The 21,322-nt window shown below is 34.4% G+C and overlaps 1 protein-coding gene across 1 annotated transcript in view; it reads right to left on the reverse strand.

The window, feature by feature from the left end:
* Positions 1-21,322, reverse strand: part of LOC115232608 (carbonic anhydrase-related protein 10-like) — an 865,311-nt gene that overhangs the window by 120,571 nt on the left and 723,418 nt on the right. The window contains exon 6 of the mRNA XM_029802585.2: positions 5,924-6,078. Within this exon, the coding sequence (XP_029658445.1) occupies positions 5,924-6,078 (155 nt within the window). The remainder of the gene's footprint in view (positions 1-5,923; positions 6,079-21,322) is intronic.

Consider the following 21,322-nt stretch of genomic DNA (forward strand, 5'->3'; position numbering starts at 1 on the left):
GTACGAGCGAATCGACATCAACACTTATTTTGTTTTAAAACCTGGGACTTCTTCCTATCCACCTTTTTGCCTAGCTCCTGTGTTACAGTGTCAACAAACTGGCTCCGGTTGTCAGGCAGTACTGGGAGACAAGTGCAAAAAACGAAAACTTACATAGACAAACACACACATACATACACACACACACACACACACGTAAATTATTAACAAGTGAAACTAATTAGTACATAGGTAATCATATTTTATTTCGTATATCTTCATTTGCCTTGCTTATTTTTACGCTTTGGTATTTTGCTGAATTTTTTCTTGAGAACACATTCTCCGTGGAAAATGGCGATTTTGACGTCTATATCTAGCATACAGGCTGTCCACTTTTAGTGGTCAGTCCTTAAATTCTGCATATATATATATATATATATATATATAATATATATATATATTATATATATATATATATTATATATATATGTTATGAGCTTCTTTCACTTTCTGTCTACCAAATCCACGCACGATGATTGGTCGACTCAGGGCTATAGCAGAAGACTTTTGTCCATGTTAAGACGCATATTAAATAATATACCATCAGTTTATAACAGAAATATCATTGGACTGCTCGACCAGTTTGAAAATGGACTAAAGCAATACTACCTATATATCGTCACTAGTTTCACTTCCATGATGTCAACCCATGAGAATGAAGTGTCATCATGACTTACGTTTGTTACGGGATGTAGCTAGTAAGTTCAGAGAATTAAAACAGTCAATGTCACGTTAGAAGAGGCAAGAAGAAGAAATAGTATCATTCATATATCTATCGTTCATTGTACTTTCTTGGTCAGAGTATATTTGCTTACCAATTGGTCTAATATTTTAATTCTGATTTCTATCTATGTTGCCTGTGAGTAGGAGAAGCATTGTTCCTGTGATGTGAGCAGTTTCTACTCGTTGATCACCATTAAATTTCTAAATCTATTAGCAGAGTAATATCTGATATATATTGTTTTGTTCTAACATGGAATAAGTGGAGTGGTGAAACCATCTTTATCAGTTTGAGATGTACTGATCAGTATAACAACGCAATAGAGTGCTTTCAGTTTTCGAATACCATTGACTTAGGATATTTTAAATCATGATATACATGTGTAGTAAGAAAGAGGTACGATGCTATTTCCAGGCCATGTTCAATTATTTTGCAAACAAAGATCAAAGCTCTAACATACTCTTTTCCGGACTTGTGCAGATCGAATGTAAAGATTCTAGTTTATACATTCACGTCACCGTACTACTGAACACGAACTAAAACAAATGGGGACGTTTTTAAAAGTCGGAGAAAGGAAGTAATTGATATATAAAAAGAAGAATAGAAGAGACATTATAGAAATTTGGGTGATAGCGGAGTTAATAAAAATTATGTTAGAAAGAGCCCCATTATCACTCTTTGGAACGGTAACGAAAATATATTCGACGATTATACATAAACCTACTTTAATAACAAAGTTGCTATCTAACTTGCAGCTTTTGAAAGCAGAGATATTTGAATGATTGAATAGTATCTCAGAGAGGAAAAAATATTTGCTGTGTATTTATCTGTGATTGAGTCTTCAGGCTGGAGTGAAATCTCTGAAGTGTTTATACGAAAAAAGTAAAACCTATCGAGCAATATAAATATGTTTGTATTTTTTTTCATTTCTTTTCTATTTAAAAGTATTTCAATGTTTAAAGAGAGTACGCACATCTTATAAGTTACCGTGAAACATTATTTCGATCATTGTTATCATCTCAGGTGTAAATCAGAGGTCGTATATAGATTTGCTGACATTCTGTACGCTTTTGCGGCACCGTTTCTAAATTTCTTGAGGAAGTAAGATACAAGATTGTGTGACTGTTAATAAGCTATCGACATTCCATGCCCTTATGAATAAACCGTTCCAATTCTAATTTAACAAAAGCACGCACCATCATAGTTCTAATAGCATTCTCTCTCAAAAAGTGACACAGCATTAATGAAACAGCTTACGAAATTATTGTATTTTCCTTAAACCGAAAATCTGGTTCTGAGATTGGTAAAAAGGCGCTCACTGCCTTCTGTCGAGCCCCACACATTAATTTAGTACAAAGAGTGCACGAGAGTAATGCAACCGAATCAGGTTTTGCCAAAAGAGTCTTTATCGTCACATATATGTGTTTAACATGATGCTAATGAAGATATTAGTAAAATGAATGATAAATATTTCTAATATAGACACAAAGGTACGAAAGATTGGGAATAAACAATTAACAATACCGACACCAGAAGACTGGTCCTATATTTTATCAATCACGCATCAATAGAAGAATAACCGGAATATGAATGCGTAGTAGCGGCATTAGAATTATTAGTTGTTGATGAAGAAAAGAAAGAAAAGAGAAGAAAAGGAGAGAGATGCGTGTATATGGACACGGTTTCTGTGACTGTTTATATGTTTAAACAACTTGAGCAAAAGATGAGACACACCCACTGCTACCTATGTAAAACCGAATCTCTCTCATGAACAAATAAGGAAGCACACACGTACGCACATAGACACTCATATGCTTACACATATACATAATACTATCGCATATGTATCTCTATAGGCATATATATGTATATGTATGTATGTATGTATGTATGTATGTATGTATATATATATGTGTGTGTGTAAGTGTGTGTATGTGTGTATGCATATATATATATATATATATACATCTGTATATATGTTTATGTACATATGCACATATATATATGCATATACATATACATATATACATACCTATACATACATATATATACATATTTTTATATATATATATTATATATATATATATATATATAATATATATATATATATATATATGTATATATATATATAAATATATATATATAAATATATATATATTATATATATATATATATATATATATACATACACGCATTCAAACTGAATCCAGCTGCTTATTCATTGCATGCACATAAATACGCACAATCTCATACACACGCACACACACACACACACACACACACACACACACACATATATACACACACACATATATATATTCATATATGTATAGACACGCATACATAAGTTTCTGTGAGTGAGCGTGCGTGCGACCGTTTGTGCAATAAAATAACTAACTAGATTCAATGATACCCTTCACAATACTATTCTAATAAAATACTAATGTTTTGGCAGAGATATCAAGGGTGTTTTGAATAACCTCATGAAAAAATAACGATGGACAGAGAAATTCTACAATATCATAGAATACATTTCCGTTTTGGCATCAGCATCCACCAGCAATATAACCATTCTTGTATAGAAATTCCACTTTGAAACTTTGAAACCCGTTCAAATCATTGAAATAATAATATTGTCCTTTGTTTCTTCTCTTGTTTACGAAGCAATATAATAATTATGTTAAAGGATTAAACTTGAATATAGAGGAAACAAATATATTACAATGTGTGCCAATTTGCTAATTTATATTTGTGTGAATGTGTGTGTATCTGGTGTGTATCATGTGTTTATCTGTGGTGTATCTGTGAATGCGTAAGTGTGTGTGCATATATGTGTGTGTAAACTGAAATTATGTGTCGGCGAAGGAAATTGAGCGAGTAGCCTGGTATCATAAGACTCCTTCATCCGTAATTGATTTTTATGATTGGCATATGTTCATATTTTTTGATGTTTTTTTGTCACTGAAAAGTACCCCTATTTTTACCTGGTACTACATTGTTTCATCCCGAGATATACCTCACTACTACCTCCCATTAAATTGAGATATGCTAAAAACTTGTAGCCCTAAGTTTACTCTAGAAATAATAAAATTACTGGTAGCTATGAAATGCATTTTTTTAAGACATGATTTCCTTTTATTTAAGTACTTTAAAGCGGGACTTAAAACATTCCTGAAATCGCAGCCTCTGCTTGAACAAAGGAATACTTTACATAAAAACGTACCAGGTGGCGTCAGTTTCAAGAACCTTTGATCATGCCTTTGTTCAAGCTGCCTTGTTTGACGAAATCGCTTCTACTCTACCGCAGCCTTAATGATCGCCATAGCTGATTCCGTATTATGCGAGAAAAAAATCGGCATAACAAAATGCGTTATGAAAGCATGCAAGAAAGTCTCTATGGTGCTTGTAAAGGACCTATGTCACACATGAGTAACAAAGGCAAGTCATTATACCGGAACAGTGGGAACTTTCTTAATTCTCCTGAATTCCTATTAGAGTAAAAACAAAATCTCGTGGGAATTGAAGGAAGTCTTGACTTTCCGCGAGATATATCGATATGAAAGAAGAATGAAGTAGTGAGTGGCTTGTCCACGTAGATAAATTTGTCTACAATTCCAAACCTCAATATAACAATACTCTTGACGAGATTAACACTAATATCAAAAACCTTGAAACATACAGAAACACGAAACGTTTAATATTACAAATAACACCACAAAAAGAAATTGTTAATCTATATATATAAAGCTGAAGTTGTCTGTGTGTGGCAGGTTTGGTAGCCTTCAACTAGCACTATCTCTTCCGAGACCCTGCGGCGCAAGTTGACAAAAATTGAGAGTATGATAGAAGAAGGCTTGCTCTTCCTTCCGTAGAAGAAAAAATTCAAATCGGACCATGTTAACACCAAAAATTATTTACATCAAAAAAGTGTTTTTGTTTCTATGAAAATCCCTACTTGCTGCGATTTTTGGACTGCTGTGTCGCCATTTTTCGGTGTATTTCAACCGCAAAATGCTCACTTAAAGAGAATAACAAGCTCCATAATGCAAAACTTTTACTTTTCAAAAATTCCAATCCTAAAGAGTCGAAACAAACCAGAGCAACGCCGGCCGATACTGCTAGTAATAGATTAAAAGTGCTTCACATTGGTATTAAAGTACGGCAAATTGAAGACATGACGAAAAGGTTGCTGCCGTTATCAATCAAACGGTAAATCATACACTAGATCAATATCAAAATACGTGCAAACGAGTATTTGGAGAGAACTCCATCCAGTTTGAACCATGATCTTCAGGAATAGTTCTAATATCTTTCCATTCAATCGTCCATTGAAAACGTTTCATCGTTAAACGGTTTAATTATTAGCACCGAGTGGCCTTGTCAACCTACTTTACATTCAATTTTCGAGAGAAATGAAGGTATCTGCTGACTGCAAGAGTACATGGATAATGTGCATGTTCTACTGATAGGAATATCTCCTACACTTGTATTTTTTAAAATCATATCGATTGTTCTTCAGCCAGAAGAAAAACTCAAGTAGAAAACATACTTCAAAACGTTACCAACAACTGACATCCTATTGTACTGAACATAGCGCAAACATCGTACTGCTTTCAACAATTTTGCAGTTCCTTTATTTCATTCTATTCCTAACAGATTTGTGAGCATTTTACAAGAAATCATCTGTCGGCTGTGACATCTCGCACTTTATGGTGTACATATTTCCCATCAGCGAGGAAAGGAATAAATGTGTACGACGTTAAGAAAAATCCCCGTTCGCATAAAACAATGTGTAATAGGCAGGAAAGAAACTAGAAATATACTGTTTTGCTATCGAAAAATACACGCACACACACACAAACACCATACACGCACATATACACATATAATCATAGATGTATTTACACATAAGCATATTTACTTGTATGTACATTCAAACATAAAAATAATATAAATCCAGCTAAACGATTACCAAACTAGCAGTTACTCCGCTGTAGAAGGGACATTAGAAACTGTCACCTTAAATGAAATGCGCCCCACAAATCCTGTGGAATGATTACTGATTGATCGCTTCAGATCGTCGGACTGTTGGATCAAACCTGACTTGCCGCTACACAAGTACAGTTACAACAATATCAAGAATTGAAATTGATATACACTCACCTGATCTCTGCTTATGTATACAGGTTTGTTAAATACAATCCACGTCACCGTTTCAAAGCAACCTGGTTGAGTAAATGAACCTTCGTAGGTAATATAATGATCTGTCTGTGGTATTAATTTACCAAGGTAAAAGTTACGTAGTTTGGATTCGTGTCCTGCGGGAAAGAAGGAAAAACAAAGAGTTAATTAATTTTCATAATTATCATCATTGTCATCATTTTAACGTCTTCATCATTATTACTATAGACGCTAAGGCGGCGAGCTTGCAGAATCGTTAGCAAGCCGGGCGAAATGCTTAGCAGTATTTCGTCTGCCGTTACGTTCTGAGTTCAAATTCTGCCGAGGTCGACTTTGCCTTTCATCTTTTCGGGGTCGATTAAATATGTACCAGTTACGCACTGGGGTCGATATAATCGACTTAATCCGTTTGTCTGCCCTTGTTTGTCCTCTCTGTGTTTAGCCGCTTGTGGGTAGTAAAGAAATAGGTATTTCGTCTGCCGCTGTTCTAAATTCAAATTCCGCCGAGGTCAACTTTGCCTTTCATCCCTTCGGTGGCGATTAAATAAGTACCAGTTACGCACTGGGGTCGATGTAATCGACTGAATCCCCTCCCATAAGTTGCCCTTCTGGCAAAATTTGACATTATTATTCACATAAACACTACTACTATCAGCATTGGTGTTCCTGCTTCAACAACATCGTCACCACCGTCAGTGTTATCGTCATCTGTATTGTCATCATTGTCACCAACACAGGCAAGCGCTTCTCAGCCATTCTCAAATGTTATTGTATCGTCAAAATAACAACGTTCGTAGAATCATCGACAAGCACGTCTTTAGAAATCTTAGTCACATCATAAACATGATTATTATGATCATGATCATCACGATTAATATGATCATGATCATCATCAACATTATCACCACCGCCATCACCACCAACAACACAACTACCACCACCATTACCACCATCATCACTACTACCACCACCATTACCACAACCGACTACGACAACAACCCCGGCGAAACCACCAACACCACCTCGTCCAGCTATACCATTATCTTCCGATTTTTCATTTCGTGTTATGCTGATTGATATATAACTTTAAAGTCTGTGTGGTTTCCGTTTGGATTGGTATTGCAATAACATACAAGTACTCTCCTGATATTTTGCCAGTCCACTGGGTATTTTATAATGATGACATCTATCAAACTGTTGGTGAATATATGCCAGTTATTTCATAAATCTATTGGGATATCACTCAATGTTGATATTTAATACTGTTATGTCTCAATCATATTCCACTCCATAGATAAAGCTTATACAATAATCTGCAGATACACTTTTGTGTCTCGAATTCTATCTACAAAACGATTGGCAGAAGCATGCGGGGGTCGAACAAAATGTTTTGCTTTAATTAGTAACTCTTTTCTTTCAAATGCTAACGAAAATGATTTCCAATTTTATTATCTTAGTGCCGAAGACATTTTTACCATTCGGTTAGTGTTATCGACTAAAAGCTCCCTTGAACCTCTGGTAGTATTTCTCACCAAATCCTCTTGAAATTTTCGGCTGTTTATCACCATTACTTAACAGCAATCGACATCTACTATTCCCATGTGCCGTCTGTAATGTCACGTTTACGGACGGGCTTAAATCATCTATTTTATAACCAGATCCATAGGGTTGATATATGTGCTCAGGCACCTTTTCTTTTATTTGATATCAATCTGCAGGCATCGAATGTATTGATCACCCCAGACTGGCAAATCTTATCACGACAGTCTAAGAGCAACACATTCAAGGAAACTGTATTTATAAAAGTAGAACACTGTCTTATAAGAATTTATTTAATGTACGAAAGAATTGTTTTGGAGGAAAGAGGAAACTGGGAGGTTGTTGCTCTCATTCAACTCCTAAGGATGCATTAGCTGCGGAAGTGAAACATAATGGCTTCGCCTGACAATTAAAACTGTTTCAGACAGCGAATTCGATAGTTTATTCTTTGCTTCTTAGCACTGGCTTTTGTATTTATTTAATTGGACTATTTCCTTGTCTCTATATAGGAAATTAGTCAAATGCAAAACGAATGCAAATATAAGATACGCATGCTCAAGATGGATCGAGATAATATTGTATTCGAAGATTGCATGCAACGAAATTATTTCTAAAAAGGTGACGCAATACTGGGATGTTTGTCCTGGCTTTTTACTTTCCTTGTTCAAATCCCTTTGATGGCAACTTACTCTTTCATAGTTTCGGTGTTGATAAAATAAAGTAGCAGCCTAGTGTAGTACATTGGATGACTACGTATGGTTAGAAAAAGGATTTGTTTCAGCTTTTAAGTTTATTACTTTCCCATACGATAACCTTGTCTATTTCCAATCGCCAAAATCGTGCCTTGTAAACTCTACGAAACTAGCGGGCGACTTGCTTAGCATACTCACACAGAAATGTTTGCAAAGCACATACATCTTCATAAGGACTTCAACAAAATTTATTTAGTTATTATCAATTTAGTAGTCCCCATGTAAAGGATTTTTTATGTGGTAGCTTTATGTGCTAGAAATTAACTGATAATTTTTCAAGGGTTAACTGGAGGTACAAATGAACAACATACTTATGACAAGATTGAAACACTGTATTTACTAACTCAGACACGCTAAAAACAAAAAAAATGAAAGCGAAACAGGAAAAAGTATATCTAGGCGAGTATTATCTATAAGCTAAATTGGTTCGAATCCCAATTTTGATTGGATTTTGACTATTGTGTGGAATAACGGTAACGAATTATCCATTATAAATGACGAATACTTGTATTAGGATTTATGTTATAACGATATATTATTATGATTTCATATGTGATTTCACATTTGTTCATTCAGATACGCGAGTGGATAGCAACTGTGTATGTTGTATTCGTTACGCCTTAGAATAGTCCTTAGAATAGTTATGGACAACTGTCATTACGTTGTTTTCCCAGGGACAATATCTTGAGAACAATATTCAGTAACATAGTCTAATTTTACGGTGATAGTGTGCTAGTAGAGGGAGAGACACCTGCTATTTCTCGAAGATCTAACATCACCGTTCAGATTTTCTCACATACACTAGTAGTAATAGTAGTAGTAGTTTTAGTAGTAGTAGTAGTAGTACTAGTAGTAGTAGTAATAGTCGTAGTAGTAGTAGTAGTAGTAATAGTCGTAGTAGTTGTAGTAGTAGTAATAATAGTCGTAGTAGTAGTAGTAATAATAGTCGCCGTCGTCGTCGTCGTCGTAGTAGTAGTAGTAGTTTATGAAATGGTGAAGGGATGTGTGGAGATGTTAGATCTGTGTAGAGGTAATGCCTGTAGTTGATCAAGTGTCAGTCGTAGCAAAAGCGTGTTCACAATTAAAGAATATCCAATAGACTGTACAATATTGTCCATTTATATTAGTTAATATCTAAAATCCTAATGTGCAATGTTCCCCTTCTTCACACGAAGAAGCATCTGTGTTTTTTCTGACCGAAAAGAAATAACAGCAATTCGAATCCAGATTTGATCACACTGACAACGACATAGGGATGTGTATATTTTTCATCGTTTAGGTATGTGCCATTAAACAAAGCTTATTTTTTACTTCTACTTCTCTGTATTTCGTTCTCTATTGTCAAACTCTTATTCCGCGTGTTCATACATTTGGCCTATATCAATTTTTAAGAATAGTATTTGACTCATTATACGAAGCCGTGGTATTTTTCTGTAGGCAATGGCAGAATAGATGTTCTGAAGAAAATTAGCTGATAATACAAGACAGCAGATGAATGCTTTGCTCTTATTGCTTACAAGATGACAGGCATAAAAGTTTATATTCAATAGTATGAGCTTGTATTAATCTCGTATGGCTATGAAACCTTGTTTAGCATTAAACCGAGGAATTCATATAAATTGTACGAAACCTTTGATGGAAATCCTATGTGCTAAAAGTAGAACTAAAATTGTTCCTAATTAAAGTTTGTGGTATCACAACATTATTATGACACTTGCGTTAAATAAGGAAAAACAAATAGTTTATAGCATATTTTCTGAGAGTGAACAAAAGATATGCTTTCGTGATATTTCATAATAAAAAACACTTCTTAATTTTAAGAACTTCCATTCTAAGATGTGAAACTGACGTATAAGGATACTTTCCGTAAGGAAACATGCCATATTCACAGTCATTTCAATCAATTACACGAGTTAAACTATTCACATTCTGATTCTGGCTTTCAGGACTCTATTTTACTTACATTTGAACAAATATATAGCCACGAATGTGCATACATATGTATAGAATATTCGTACTCAATTTAACAGTTTGAATACACGCTACCAAAAAATAAAATAAAATAAAAAGTCCATCCCCAACATAAACGCATTTTTAAAAATCCAAAACGTATCGACTATATTATGCCTGGGGCATAAAAATTTACTCTAAGTAACCGCCATCAGCATCCATCACTACTTCAATACTCCATGTTTGGAATGTAGAAATCAAAACGAATTCAAATTTTTAACTTAGGCAGGTCTTGCATATTTTTACCGTTACGCTTACAGACTGCATTTGTCGTAATTGCAATATGTTTCTTTTCTCAAAACTCCATCTATTCCCCATTTCACGTCCTCATGGATTTTCTAACAAAATCATCTGCACCAGTTATTATCGGCATAATGCTGAATTTGTAGTCTGCGAATAGAACTTGGTGGTTGCGAAGCTGTTGTTTTTAGTTACTCACTTTCTCTTAGTTACAAACTCTCTGAGTGCGTCTCTATGATGGTGCATATATTTACTTGTCTGTCCCTAACAACGATATCCAGTCTGTTATGTATGTATGTATGATGTATGTATGTATGTATGTATGTATGTATGTATGTGTGTATGTACGTATGTATGTATATCTCTTATGTATTTAATCATTTAAACTCCTCTGAAGAAGGAGCTGGTTTCTAACAAAGATACAAAGCTCCATTTTTGGAATGTAGATAACGGAAACAATGTCATATTCTTAACCTGAGAAAAGTCTTTCATAGTATTACTGTTCCGCTTACAGATTGTATTTTGTAATATGCGAATCAGCTGGTTGATTTCATTTTCTGAAAATCGAATCTTATCCAGACTGGCAGTTAGGCATTTAATTACAAAACCAAGTGCTCCAATTATTATTGGTTTAAATGTAAATTTGTAATCCGGATATAGAAGCTGGAGTTTTCGAAGCAGTTGTCCATGGTTATCTTCTTTCTCTCTGATTTTCAAAGCAATATTCACATCACAGGACAGCTGACATCTGTGATGTTACATACTTTTTCTTGACTATCCCAAAACAACAATATCCAGCCCGCTACGTTTAAGCTTGACAGATGTTTTGATGAGAATGTTCCAGCAGTATTCTCTTTGCTGGTACTTGAGTACATATTCAATAACATGGGGATACATTTTATTTATTCCAGGACAATATTTTTTTCCGACTGGTATTGTATATTGTTTCTGCGACTACGTCAAGTCGTATTGGGAGATAGTAACTTGATGACATTTTTGGGAAGCTGCTAATCACATGTGTGATGTCTTCCACAGAAATATGACATAATCTACATTTACAGTTGCATCTCGGAACACCAGGGGCTTTACTGCCTCTTTTGATGATTAGGTACTTAGCAGCAATCTCCTGTTCTTGGACAGCAAATGCACAGCCTACGAAGTGTGATGTGATGTAGTAGTCACTAGTCTAAGAGAGGCTTCGCTTCACGTCAATGTTGCTATCTTCTTCCAGGTCTTCTATGAGGTATGCTTATCCAGCTGATCTGGAGTTGTATGGGAGGTCATCAAGAAACGAATACTTCTTGAAGAGCTCATTTTCAGCACGTAGGATATTGCTTACTTCACTTTTCTTCACTAAGTTAATCTATTTAATTTTGCTGCTGTTGTTTAGCAAGTGCAATCTGAGAGAGACTATACGACATTCGAAGGTTGTCTGTACTAGCCCGGACAGCGTTCAACGTTTCTTAGGTAGAGCTTGTCGATATCATTATTTTTGTGGAGATTTCCAGTAACTGTTAGAATCATGTGGGTTTTCATGTCTATGGAGTGGATTTCTTCTACAGACCAATCTAGTATCCCAAATGTTGGAATCAGTGCTGGTACTGCAAATGCACAATAAAGCATTGTCTTGCAAGCAGAGAGTTCGGACTGCCATATCTTTCTTAGACTAGTCTAACATTCAAGAGCCACTCAGGGTACGTCAGCATGATATACTTTCATGAATGCCACAATGCTTGTGGCATTCATTGTGTCGGACACGAGAGATAGTGAGACCATTGATGCGCAGGTTTTGTGTCTGGGAGACTGATTTCCCCCGTTGAAGAACTACATAAGAACCTTTGTTCTGTACAAATTCAATTCATAACTAAACTGAAAATGTTATTAATTTCAGTTGATTTTGGTATTGTTAATATTTTAAGCCGAAATCTGAAAGATATCCACAAGGTAATTCTGAGTGAAATATGTATGTATGTACGTATTATGTATATATGTATGCATATATCTGTACGTGCATGTACGAGTGTGTAGAAGCATGCATTCTATGTATACATGTATATGTGTTTATGACTGATGTTATGTATTTATCAATCGTCTGTCGTTAAATCTATCTATCTATCTATTTATCTATATACGTACCTATCTATATGTATATCTATCTACCTGCCTACCTACCTACCTACCTACCAACCTATCTATCTATCTAGTTATATATTTACACTTATAAATACAGGTATGTATTTACGTTGATATGTATACACGTACACGTATACACACCCACTTTTATATACATATTTTAACATACTTACGTATATGCCTGTGAGTGTATTTGTGTGAAGATAGATATAGATGTCTCCGCACATATACATTTAATCGAAACTACTCATGTATTTAAATAAAGTGATTCATAAAAATTGTATTGAATTAACTATTTTTCGAGTGAAAATAGCATGACGCCTTTCGTATTACTAATTATATATATGTTCTGATCTTTTTCATTTGATCTGTATTAGAAACCATTGAAGTGGCAATAAAAAGCTGAGATATTTTCTATTCAAACTATTACTTTAATATGAATAAGTTACAAGAACAAAAAGACAAAATCTAAAATGGTGGAAAAGCAGTTCCGTTGTAGAAGTCATAGCATGTTATGTAAATTATATTTAATAATTTCTGAGTATAACTTAACTGAAACGCTTATGGAATCTAACTTCCAATCATCCAGAGAACAATATCAGTTTTGGAAGGTGTATGTTGTTGTAGTTGTAATTGTTATTAGCATTGTTGTTGTAGTTTTATTATCATTATTATTATTATTCATGATTTCAGAAATGCATCGAGAGTTTCCTTTCTTAAAAGAATTTGCGACATTTTTGAAAACATGCGTTATTATTATTATTATTATTATTATTATTATTATTATTATTATTATTATTATTGGTGTTTTTGCTGCTTTTATGATTGTTATGGTTATTATTATTATTATTATATTATTATTATTATTATTATTATTATTATTAACAAAAACAACAGCTGCAGTAGCAGCAGCACTAGTAGTAGTAGTAGTAGTAGTAGTAGTAGTAGTGGCAGTGGTAGTGGTGGTAGTAGTAGTAGTAGTAGTAGTAGTAGTAGTAGTAGTAGTAGTAGTATGTGATTGTTCTGGTAGCTGGCTGAGAGCAAGTTATATAACTGCTTTGGAGTTTTGGAAGTTCTTTCATCTGACACAAAATAACGAGCAAACTAAATGTGTCTTCGCCTTATGGGAAGGAAGCGTTAAGTTTTAGCCAAGATTTTCGATCTGAAAAACTTAATATAGCAAATAATACCAGCGACATCGTGGATGTCGCCGACGTATTGAAATTACGTACATGTGGCAAACGCTTGCATGGATTCACAGATAAGCATATATATGCATACATAGACACATGTACTCAATCATACAGATACACACAGATAAAATCTCTCAAATTTGCAGCGATACTTATGCGTGGATATAAACAGAAATATGCATAAACCGATTTGGATATATACCTCGACGATATTACATACACACATATACGGGCACACATAATCACACACATACAAAGAGTAGATGAAACCATGGCGACTGAAGAAGGGGAATTTTCCTTGTGTTATTTGTCCTGTACTCTATTTTTCGTTGTTTAAGAAAAATGTCCAGTTCCTTGGTTGTGTTCGTGGGTTTTTTTGGTGGGTGTCCTGTACCCATATAAGCATGTATATATTCATGTAGAGATAGGTATGTACATATATGTATGTATATATGCGTATGTTTTATTTATTAATTTATATATATATATATATAAAGTATATGTATTTGTGAAGGAGTCTGACTTCTCGTCGACAACCATGATTGTCACACGCTGATGAAAGGTAAACACCTTGAAACTCGGGTACGTGTGTATCATGTGTTGAAGACGGGGAGGATGACTCCACTTCACAAATACTGACAGGACACAGATAGTGTGTCTATAGCCAGCGGGAGGAGGTGTCTTCCTGGGGCTACAAACAACAGTAGCATCCACCCTTTTGGGTTAGCCATATTCAAATGGCATATATGCATCACGTTGTGTTACCGCTACTGTTTATAACTCGCTCTGAGATTTATCATTATATATATATATATATATAACGGGAAAATAAACAAAAGACGAAGGCAAGTGGAATATAAACAAACAGTTGTATTAGTATGGCGCTCAGGAATATAAATAAAACAAGTCTTTTACGTTTCGAGCCTACGCTCTTCAACAGAAAGATACACAGAAAAGAAACACAGAAAGAAACAAGGAGAGAAAAGAAATGCGTGCAGAAGCTAGCGAATCAACATGGCGATGTATATATACATCAGGTATGGATATTTATAATTAACTCGAAGATGAGCGTGAAAACGACGAAAAATATAGATAAGGGAATGCAGGGCAAAAATATAAGGAAAACGATGGAAAACAAGGAAGAAAGGAGGGGAGAGGGAGAATGGGAATGAAGAAGAAAATGGAAGATGATACAGAAAAAATGAAATATTACGTATAAAGGAAAAAAGGAAAAAGAAGAAAAAGAAGAGAAAGAGGGAGAAGGAGAAAAAGAAGAGAATGAGCAAGAAGAAAAAGAAAGAGGTAAATAGTGAAATGAGGGTTATAATAGTTTGCTCAAAACTAGTTACTCAATTTCTCTAGTCGAGAGCGATACTACGACAAATGTACATGTGTGTGTGTTTGTTTGTGTGAACGTGTGTGTATGTATGTGTGTATGTGTGCGTGTGTGTGCGCGTGTGTGTACTTATTCTATCGGTCTGTCTTGTCGAACCGCTAAGTGACGGGACGTAAACACACCAGCATCGGTTGTCAAGCGATGTTGGGGACGAACACAGACACACAAACATATACATACACATACATATATTTACATGCACATATATATTGTTGATTGTTGTTGTTGTTGGCATCCTTTGTCTCTGGAGAGAATGAAGTTGCGCATGAACCAATCCAGTGTGGATTTTATATTTCATGTCTTCTCGTGTTTTGCGATGTCCTGGGCTAGATGTAAGAAAAGCCTGAGTAGCCCAATCGTCAGGATTCCTCTCCCGACCTTGGTGATGTAGTCCAAAGGAGTGCAGAGCACTACGTTTGGAACCAGCTAGGTTACTGGGGTGTCGAGTCGAACACTAAATAACCTACAGGGCTCCAGTTCAGATTTCTTTTAAGGTTGTCTCCTTTCCGTAATCCTAGATAGGGGCCCATACTAAGTACTATCAGTAGTGAAGAAAATCGCTACCCACATACACACACACACACACACATATATATATATATACATATAGACATACAAACACACACACACATATATACATATATACATACAGACACACACACATACCCATATATATATATATATATGTGTGTGTGTGTGTGTGTGTGTACCAAATCCACTCACAAGGTGCCACGCAGTGGGACAGAACCCGGAACCATGTGTTTTGTAAGCAAACTACTTACCACACAGCCACCACTGCGCCTATACATATGTATGTACAGCATATATATATATATATATATTATATATATATATATATATATATATAATATATATATATATATATATAATATATATATATATATATATATATACATATATATGACACGTTTTAAAATGACACGGCATAGGTATTATTCAGTTGAGAAAGGAAAAAAGCGATGTCTGATGTACTCTAGTAGCCAACTCTCCGTAGGTATTACCGTCAAGATGAAAAATGACGAAATACATACTGCGCAATACCCCCCCCTCCAATATTCTCGTCAATCACCGGTCCGCATAGTGATATTTTTCCTCGGGCGGATTTGAATTCAATGCCTGAAATGCATGGCGTTCTATATAGCAGCCTATCAACTCTCCGAATACAATTCAATTCAAGTGCAATGTGCCATTAATCTTCTCGACAGTCAAATCTAAATGAAATATAACTTGTAGAATAAACAAGGAAAATTTCGTTCCAGGATTTAAAAGTATGTGTGTGGTCGAAAACATTTACCCCACTATTTAGGTGGATAGTGAAGAAAGTATAATACTCCACCGCAATAGGACACTGGGTGATTACATGTAATGCCTGCCAAAATGATACATAACCTTCTCAATATTTGCCATTATATCCATAATGAAATGAAAAGAAAAGAATTAAAACGGTTAGAATCAGTGTGAACTGATATTTGTGCCAGACGTTCTATACAATATCCACTTAGTCATTTTGTCATTCGAAAGTTCGAAAGAAAATAAAAAGATTGTGTCCGTTCATGAATAGAAAGCGGGTCAGAAACTTGATTTTCGCCAAATTAAGAAATCAGAAAAAGAAAAAAAAAGATATTTGAAGTCAGAATGGCAGAAAACGGACGTGTAGTCATGCATTGTTGATAAATGTGTTATTCGGACCATTTATTCAATTGAATGAAGTAATTAAATAGATGAGTCTGATGTTCAATATTGCCATCTATCATGTCAATGTCTCAGTATGGGCTTTATTGTCTATTATTTACCTCACTTTCAATCAGTCAAATATTTATCAAACAGTCACTTGATTAATCAATCAATCAGACAATCTATTATATATATGAAAGACAAATTGCCGTCAGTATATCTGTCTCTCCTGCTTTTACAATAAAATATTTTTGTCGACAGGATAATTGAATGGTGGTGTAGTATTTCATGTATAATAACAAGATTTTATGTTTTCTATATATCTTTTAATTTTCTATCTGTTCACTTAATTTTTATGAATTATGATACATGTAGATCTCTTTGACAATCAATAAGATTCATAATCTTGACTGCACTGACTGTAATCGCATTACAATTTCAAACTCCGGCCACGTTATGTAGAGAAGGTCGCATACGTGAAACAAGAACGGCATGGTTGTATTCAAATAACTTCATGTGAGTCAGTTGGAAACGGCTGCCCTAGTACTTTGTGCCTGAATGCACAAGGGCTGACATTCGTAATAGTTAACATATTTTTCTTGGCAGATTCTCATGTATGTGCATTGATTATATGCGATGTGATCATTAAACCTTCCTGAAATTTGATTGACACATATTAAAATATGTAGATATATTTTCTGTACAAATAGCATGATGTAAGGTGTCATTGATGCGTTTGTCTACTGTAATTGTACTTTGCAATATGTCGTCATATTAATATGCTCGTAAAAATATATGATAGTTGTTTTCAAAACCTCGTAATGCTAATTCTAGTTAAGAAAGAGTTGGTAAGCTTGGCATCTAACTACTGATGCATATAGCGAGTAGAGAGGTGAAAGGTCATTACACATCTCCATGCTGAGGCACATAAGAGGCTATAAAAAGGAGCGTGTATTCAGCTAGTTAGTCTATGTTCTATTATGCTAGAGGTATTGGAGATTTTAATGCAACGAACACTGTGCTGACTGATTTCCCTGTTGTTTACTGTGCGTTATACTCAAGTTTCTTTTAATAGCTCGTTTGGAACCCGCGTATGACTCATAACTGTCTTACGCTCGAAGGTTTTTCTCTGCTATATATTTCTAGAAGGGTGCACGCTTGGTGCAGGTTACATTTTTCACATTAGTTCATGCATGCACTTCCACACACCAAACACATACACGCATATATATATATATATAATATATATATATATATATATATATATATATATATATATTATATATATATATTAAACATAGTAAATAGGGTAATAAAAATAAATTATTATGACCAGTGACCTAGTACAAAAGACGAATTAGTCATTAGACTATACGTTATTCATATATAAGTACATTAAAAGGCTTCCAAATAAAGAAGCGAGTGCTAGATACACAAAAAGGGGATAAATTCATATCCCCTTTTTGTGTATCTAGCACTCGCTTCTTTATTTGGAAGCCTTTTAATGTATTTATATACATATATATATATATTTTAAGTAGACAAATGAATTATCTTATTACGGATAATTCGAAAGATAACCGATACCTGGGTAGCAAACTCACAACAGAAAAAGCACGGTTGAAGTTACGACCATAGGGCATAAAATCCGTGCCTTAGTGCGGAAATTTGAAGTTTAATTTAATATATTAAGTATAGGAAAGAATGGAGCTGAACGAAGATTTAACAAAGTTAACATCATTATATCTATGGGCTCCTAGTGAGCGGTCATCGAAAAACTTGTTGTGCATTTTGTTGGAGAATTAAGTTTCTGGATTTTCCTGAAGACAAAGCTGCATAATGGACGCCTTATTCATTCGAAACATATGTCAAAAATAAAATAAAGGAACTTTGTTAAATCTTCATTCAGCTCCATTCTTTCCTATACTTAATATATATATATATATATATATATATATATATATATATATATATATATTATATATATATATATATATATATTATATATATATATATATATATATATTATATATATATATATATATATATATATATATATATATATATATATTTATATATATATATACAGATAATTAGAAAATGGAGTTAACCACAGATTAACCAAGCCATCGGTTGGACCACATTTATAGCTTATTTTTAATGCAAAGCATGACATAACAAGACAGGTGATTTAACATATATTACGGCTGTTGCTGATCAGATTGTCAAAATTCAGTCTATACATAAATGTGAGAATAAAATTCTTCATCTTCGTAGGGCATTCAAATTAAGGCCACGGATTTTCATCAGAGCATATAATGAAACAAAAGGAAAGAAAACATGGCTTAGACAAATAGTCTAGAAGCCCAATATGTTAAGAACAAATAATTTGCCATCAGAAGCTACAGGGGTCGTAGGTAAAAGAGTGAGATAGTAATGGTCTAGGGAATACTACGGATTGGTGCAATTTGAAGTGGGGGTCAGGATGTTTAAAAAATATGTTATCAAGAAGCTTGATACTAACGTGATTGTCAAAGGGCAGAACCTAGGCTAACGGAGTAAACCCAAGTTAAAGTAAACACTCGTAGGGTGCTTAAGGAAAATTTACTCGCAGAAATTAATACCGCGAGTTCCACCTACTGCCCACAATGGGGCAAGTCCAGCGGTCTCTACAATTGGTCAGTTACAATCTAAGCCGAGATCACAAGTTAAAACCATAAAAAACGATTTGTTTATAAAATAAACAAGAAAAGAAAAAGGAAAAAAAAAAGATATAGAGTAGATGTCAATGAATAGATAGCGTGGGGCCGTTTCTGTCATCCAACATATATTAACGTTATAACATGCGTGAGGGAAGAGTTAGGGAATCTACAGGAGTGTGGTTAAGGAGAGGCAACTAGTACTGCTAATTTAGCACTTCAATAGAATCTACAAGAGAATGAAATTGAGCTAAAACTGCTGTTAGCTGCACTCTACGTGTATGGTGTGCTAGCACACCAATGCCAGGGGACAATACAGTTAACGGATAGCGATAGTATATAAGGACACTTTATCCCTTAGTCGGTTAGCATATATATATATATATATATATATATATATATATATATATATATATATATATATATACAATACTAAACAAGTTTAAACACCAAGTCACTCGGATACTGGAATGCTTGAACTTCTCTTTGGTGAGAACATCTTCGATCAGGAGCAAATTATAGACCGAAAGTAAGACAGATTACTATGCAGAGAACCGAATACGGTTCCATCGGTCATGCATGCTAAATTCCCAGTAACTATGCTAGATCTGCGAGTCGTCAGGGACGAGGGAGATATCATGACTCCTGTATACACAGAGGTATGCAGAAAGTTGTGTAAACCTGGATAGACAGAGTACACAACAGAAACACCTACGTCTTCCAGGAAAAATTTCGCCGTCGCGTAATCCTAGAACAATCCAAGCGTGGATGCATGATCATGTTTTCCCAGACACAAGACCTCCTTGCTCATCAGACTGAAATCAAGTGGACTATTACGTTTTGGCACGCACACGGGAGAACCGTGAATTAGCAACCCCTAACACCATACAATCTCTAAAGCCGACAAGAAAAAAAATGTATATCCTAAATTCATAGCGATCATCACATTCGAGCATATCAAGGTTTTTGATTCCATACTGAAGCAACAATTGGTGCTAAATGTGGATTCCTTGAATAAACGTGATGGAATTATTCTGAAGATTATTTATACCGATACGTTTTCAAAAACAGCTTCTCTTTGATGAGTATGCAACTGTTTCTAAATTCAGACAACAAGATAACAAAAGAGAAAGAGGGGGGGAGAAAGAGATAGAGAGAATTCTATATCCAAACGTAATAATATATATTTCCTGAGGGGTTCATTATAATCCTGGGTGTATATATATATATATATATATATGATATGTTAGAAACTATACAGAGATAGAGAAATATTTTATATATTCACAATATATATATATATATGTATATATATATATATAGATAGATATATAGATAGATAGATAGATAGATAGATAGATAGATAGATAGATAGATAGATAGATACACATATATGCATACATGTACACACGTGCCATAACTACGTTTTATGCATACTCAACATACATACACAAAAATTCTGCAAGGACATAATTATAATTATACAACAATTGGTTATGAGTTTTAAAAACGCAAACTATTGTATGCGTAAATGAAATTCTTAATTTTCTTATATGCAGCATCATTTCAAAACTGAACACTCAGTTTCTCTTCACATGGAATTTTCTTGCCGATTTCCCATTAAATTTCAAGCGTCATTGTTCATTCCTCTGTTACGTTGTTATAATCTAAGACTGTTGGAAGCTCTGCATGCTTTTATTTAAGCGTAGATGGCTGAAAATGTG

This window comes from Octopus sinensis, linkage group LG2 (assembly GCF_006345805.1).
Source record: "Octopus sinensis linkage group LG2, ASM634580v1, whole genome shotgun sequence".
NCBI lineage: Eukaryota > Metazoa > Mollusca > Cephalopoda > Octopoda > Octopodidae > Octopus > Octopus sinensis.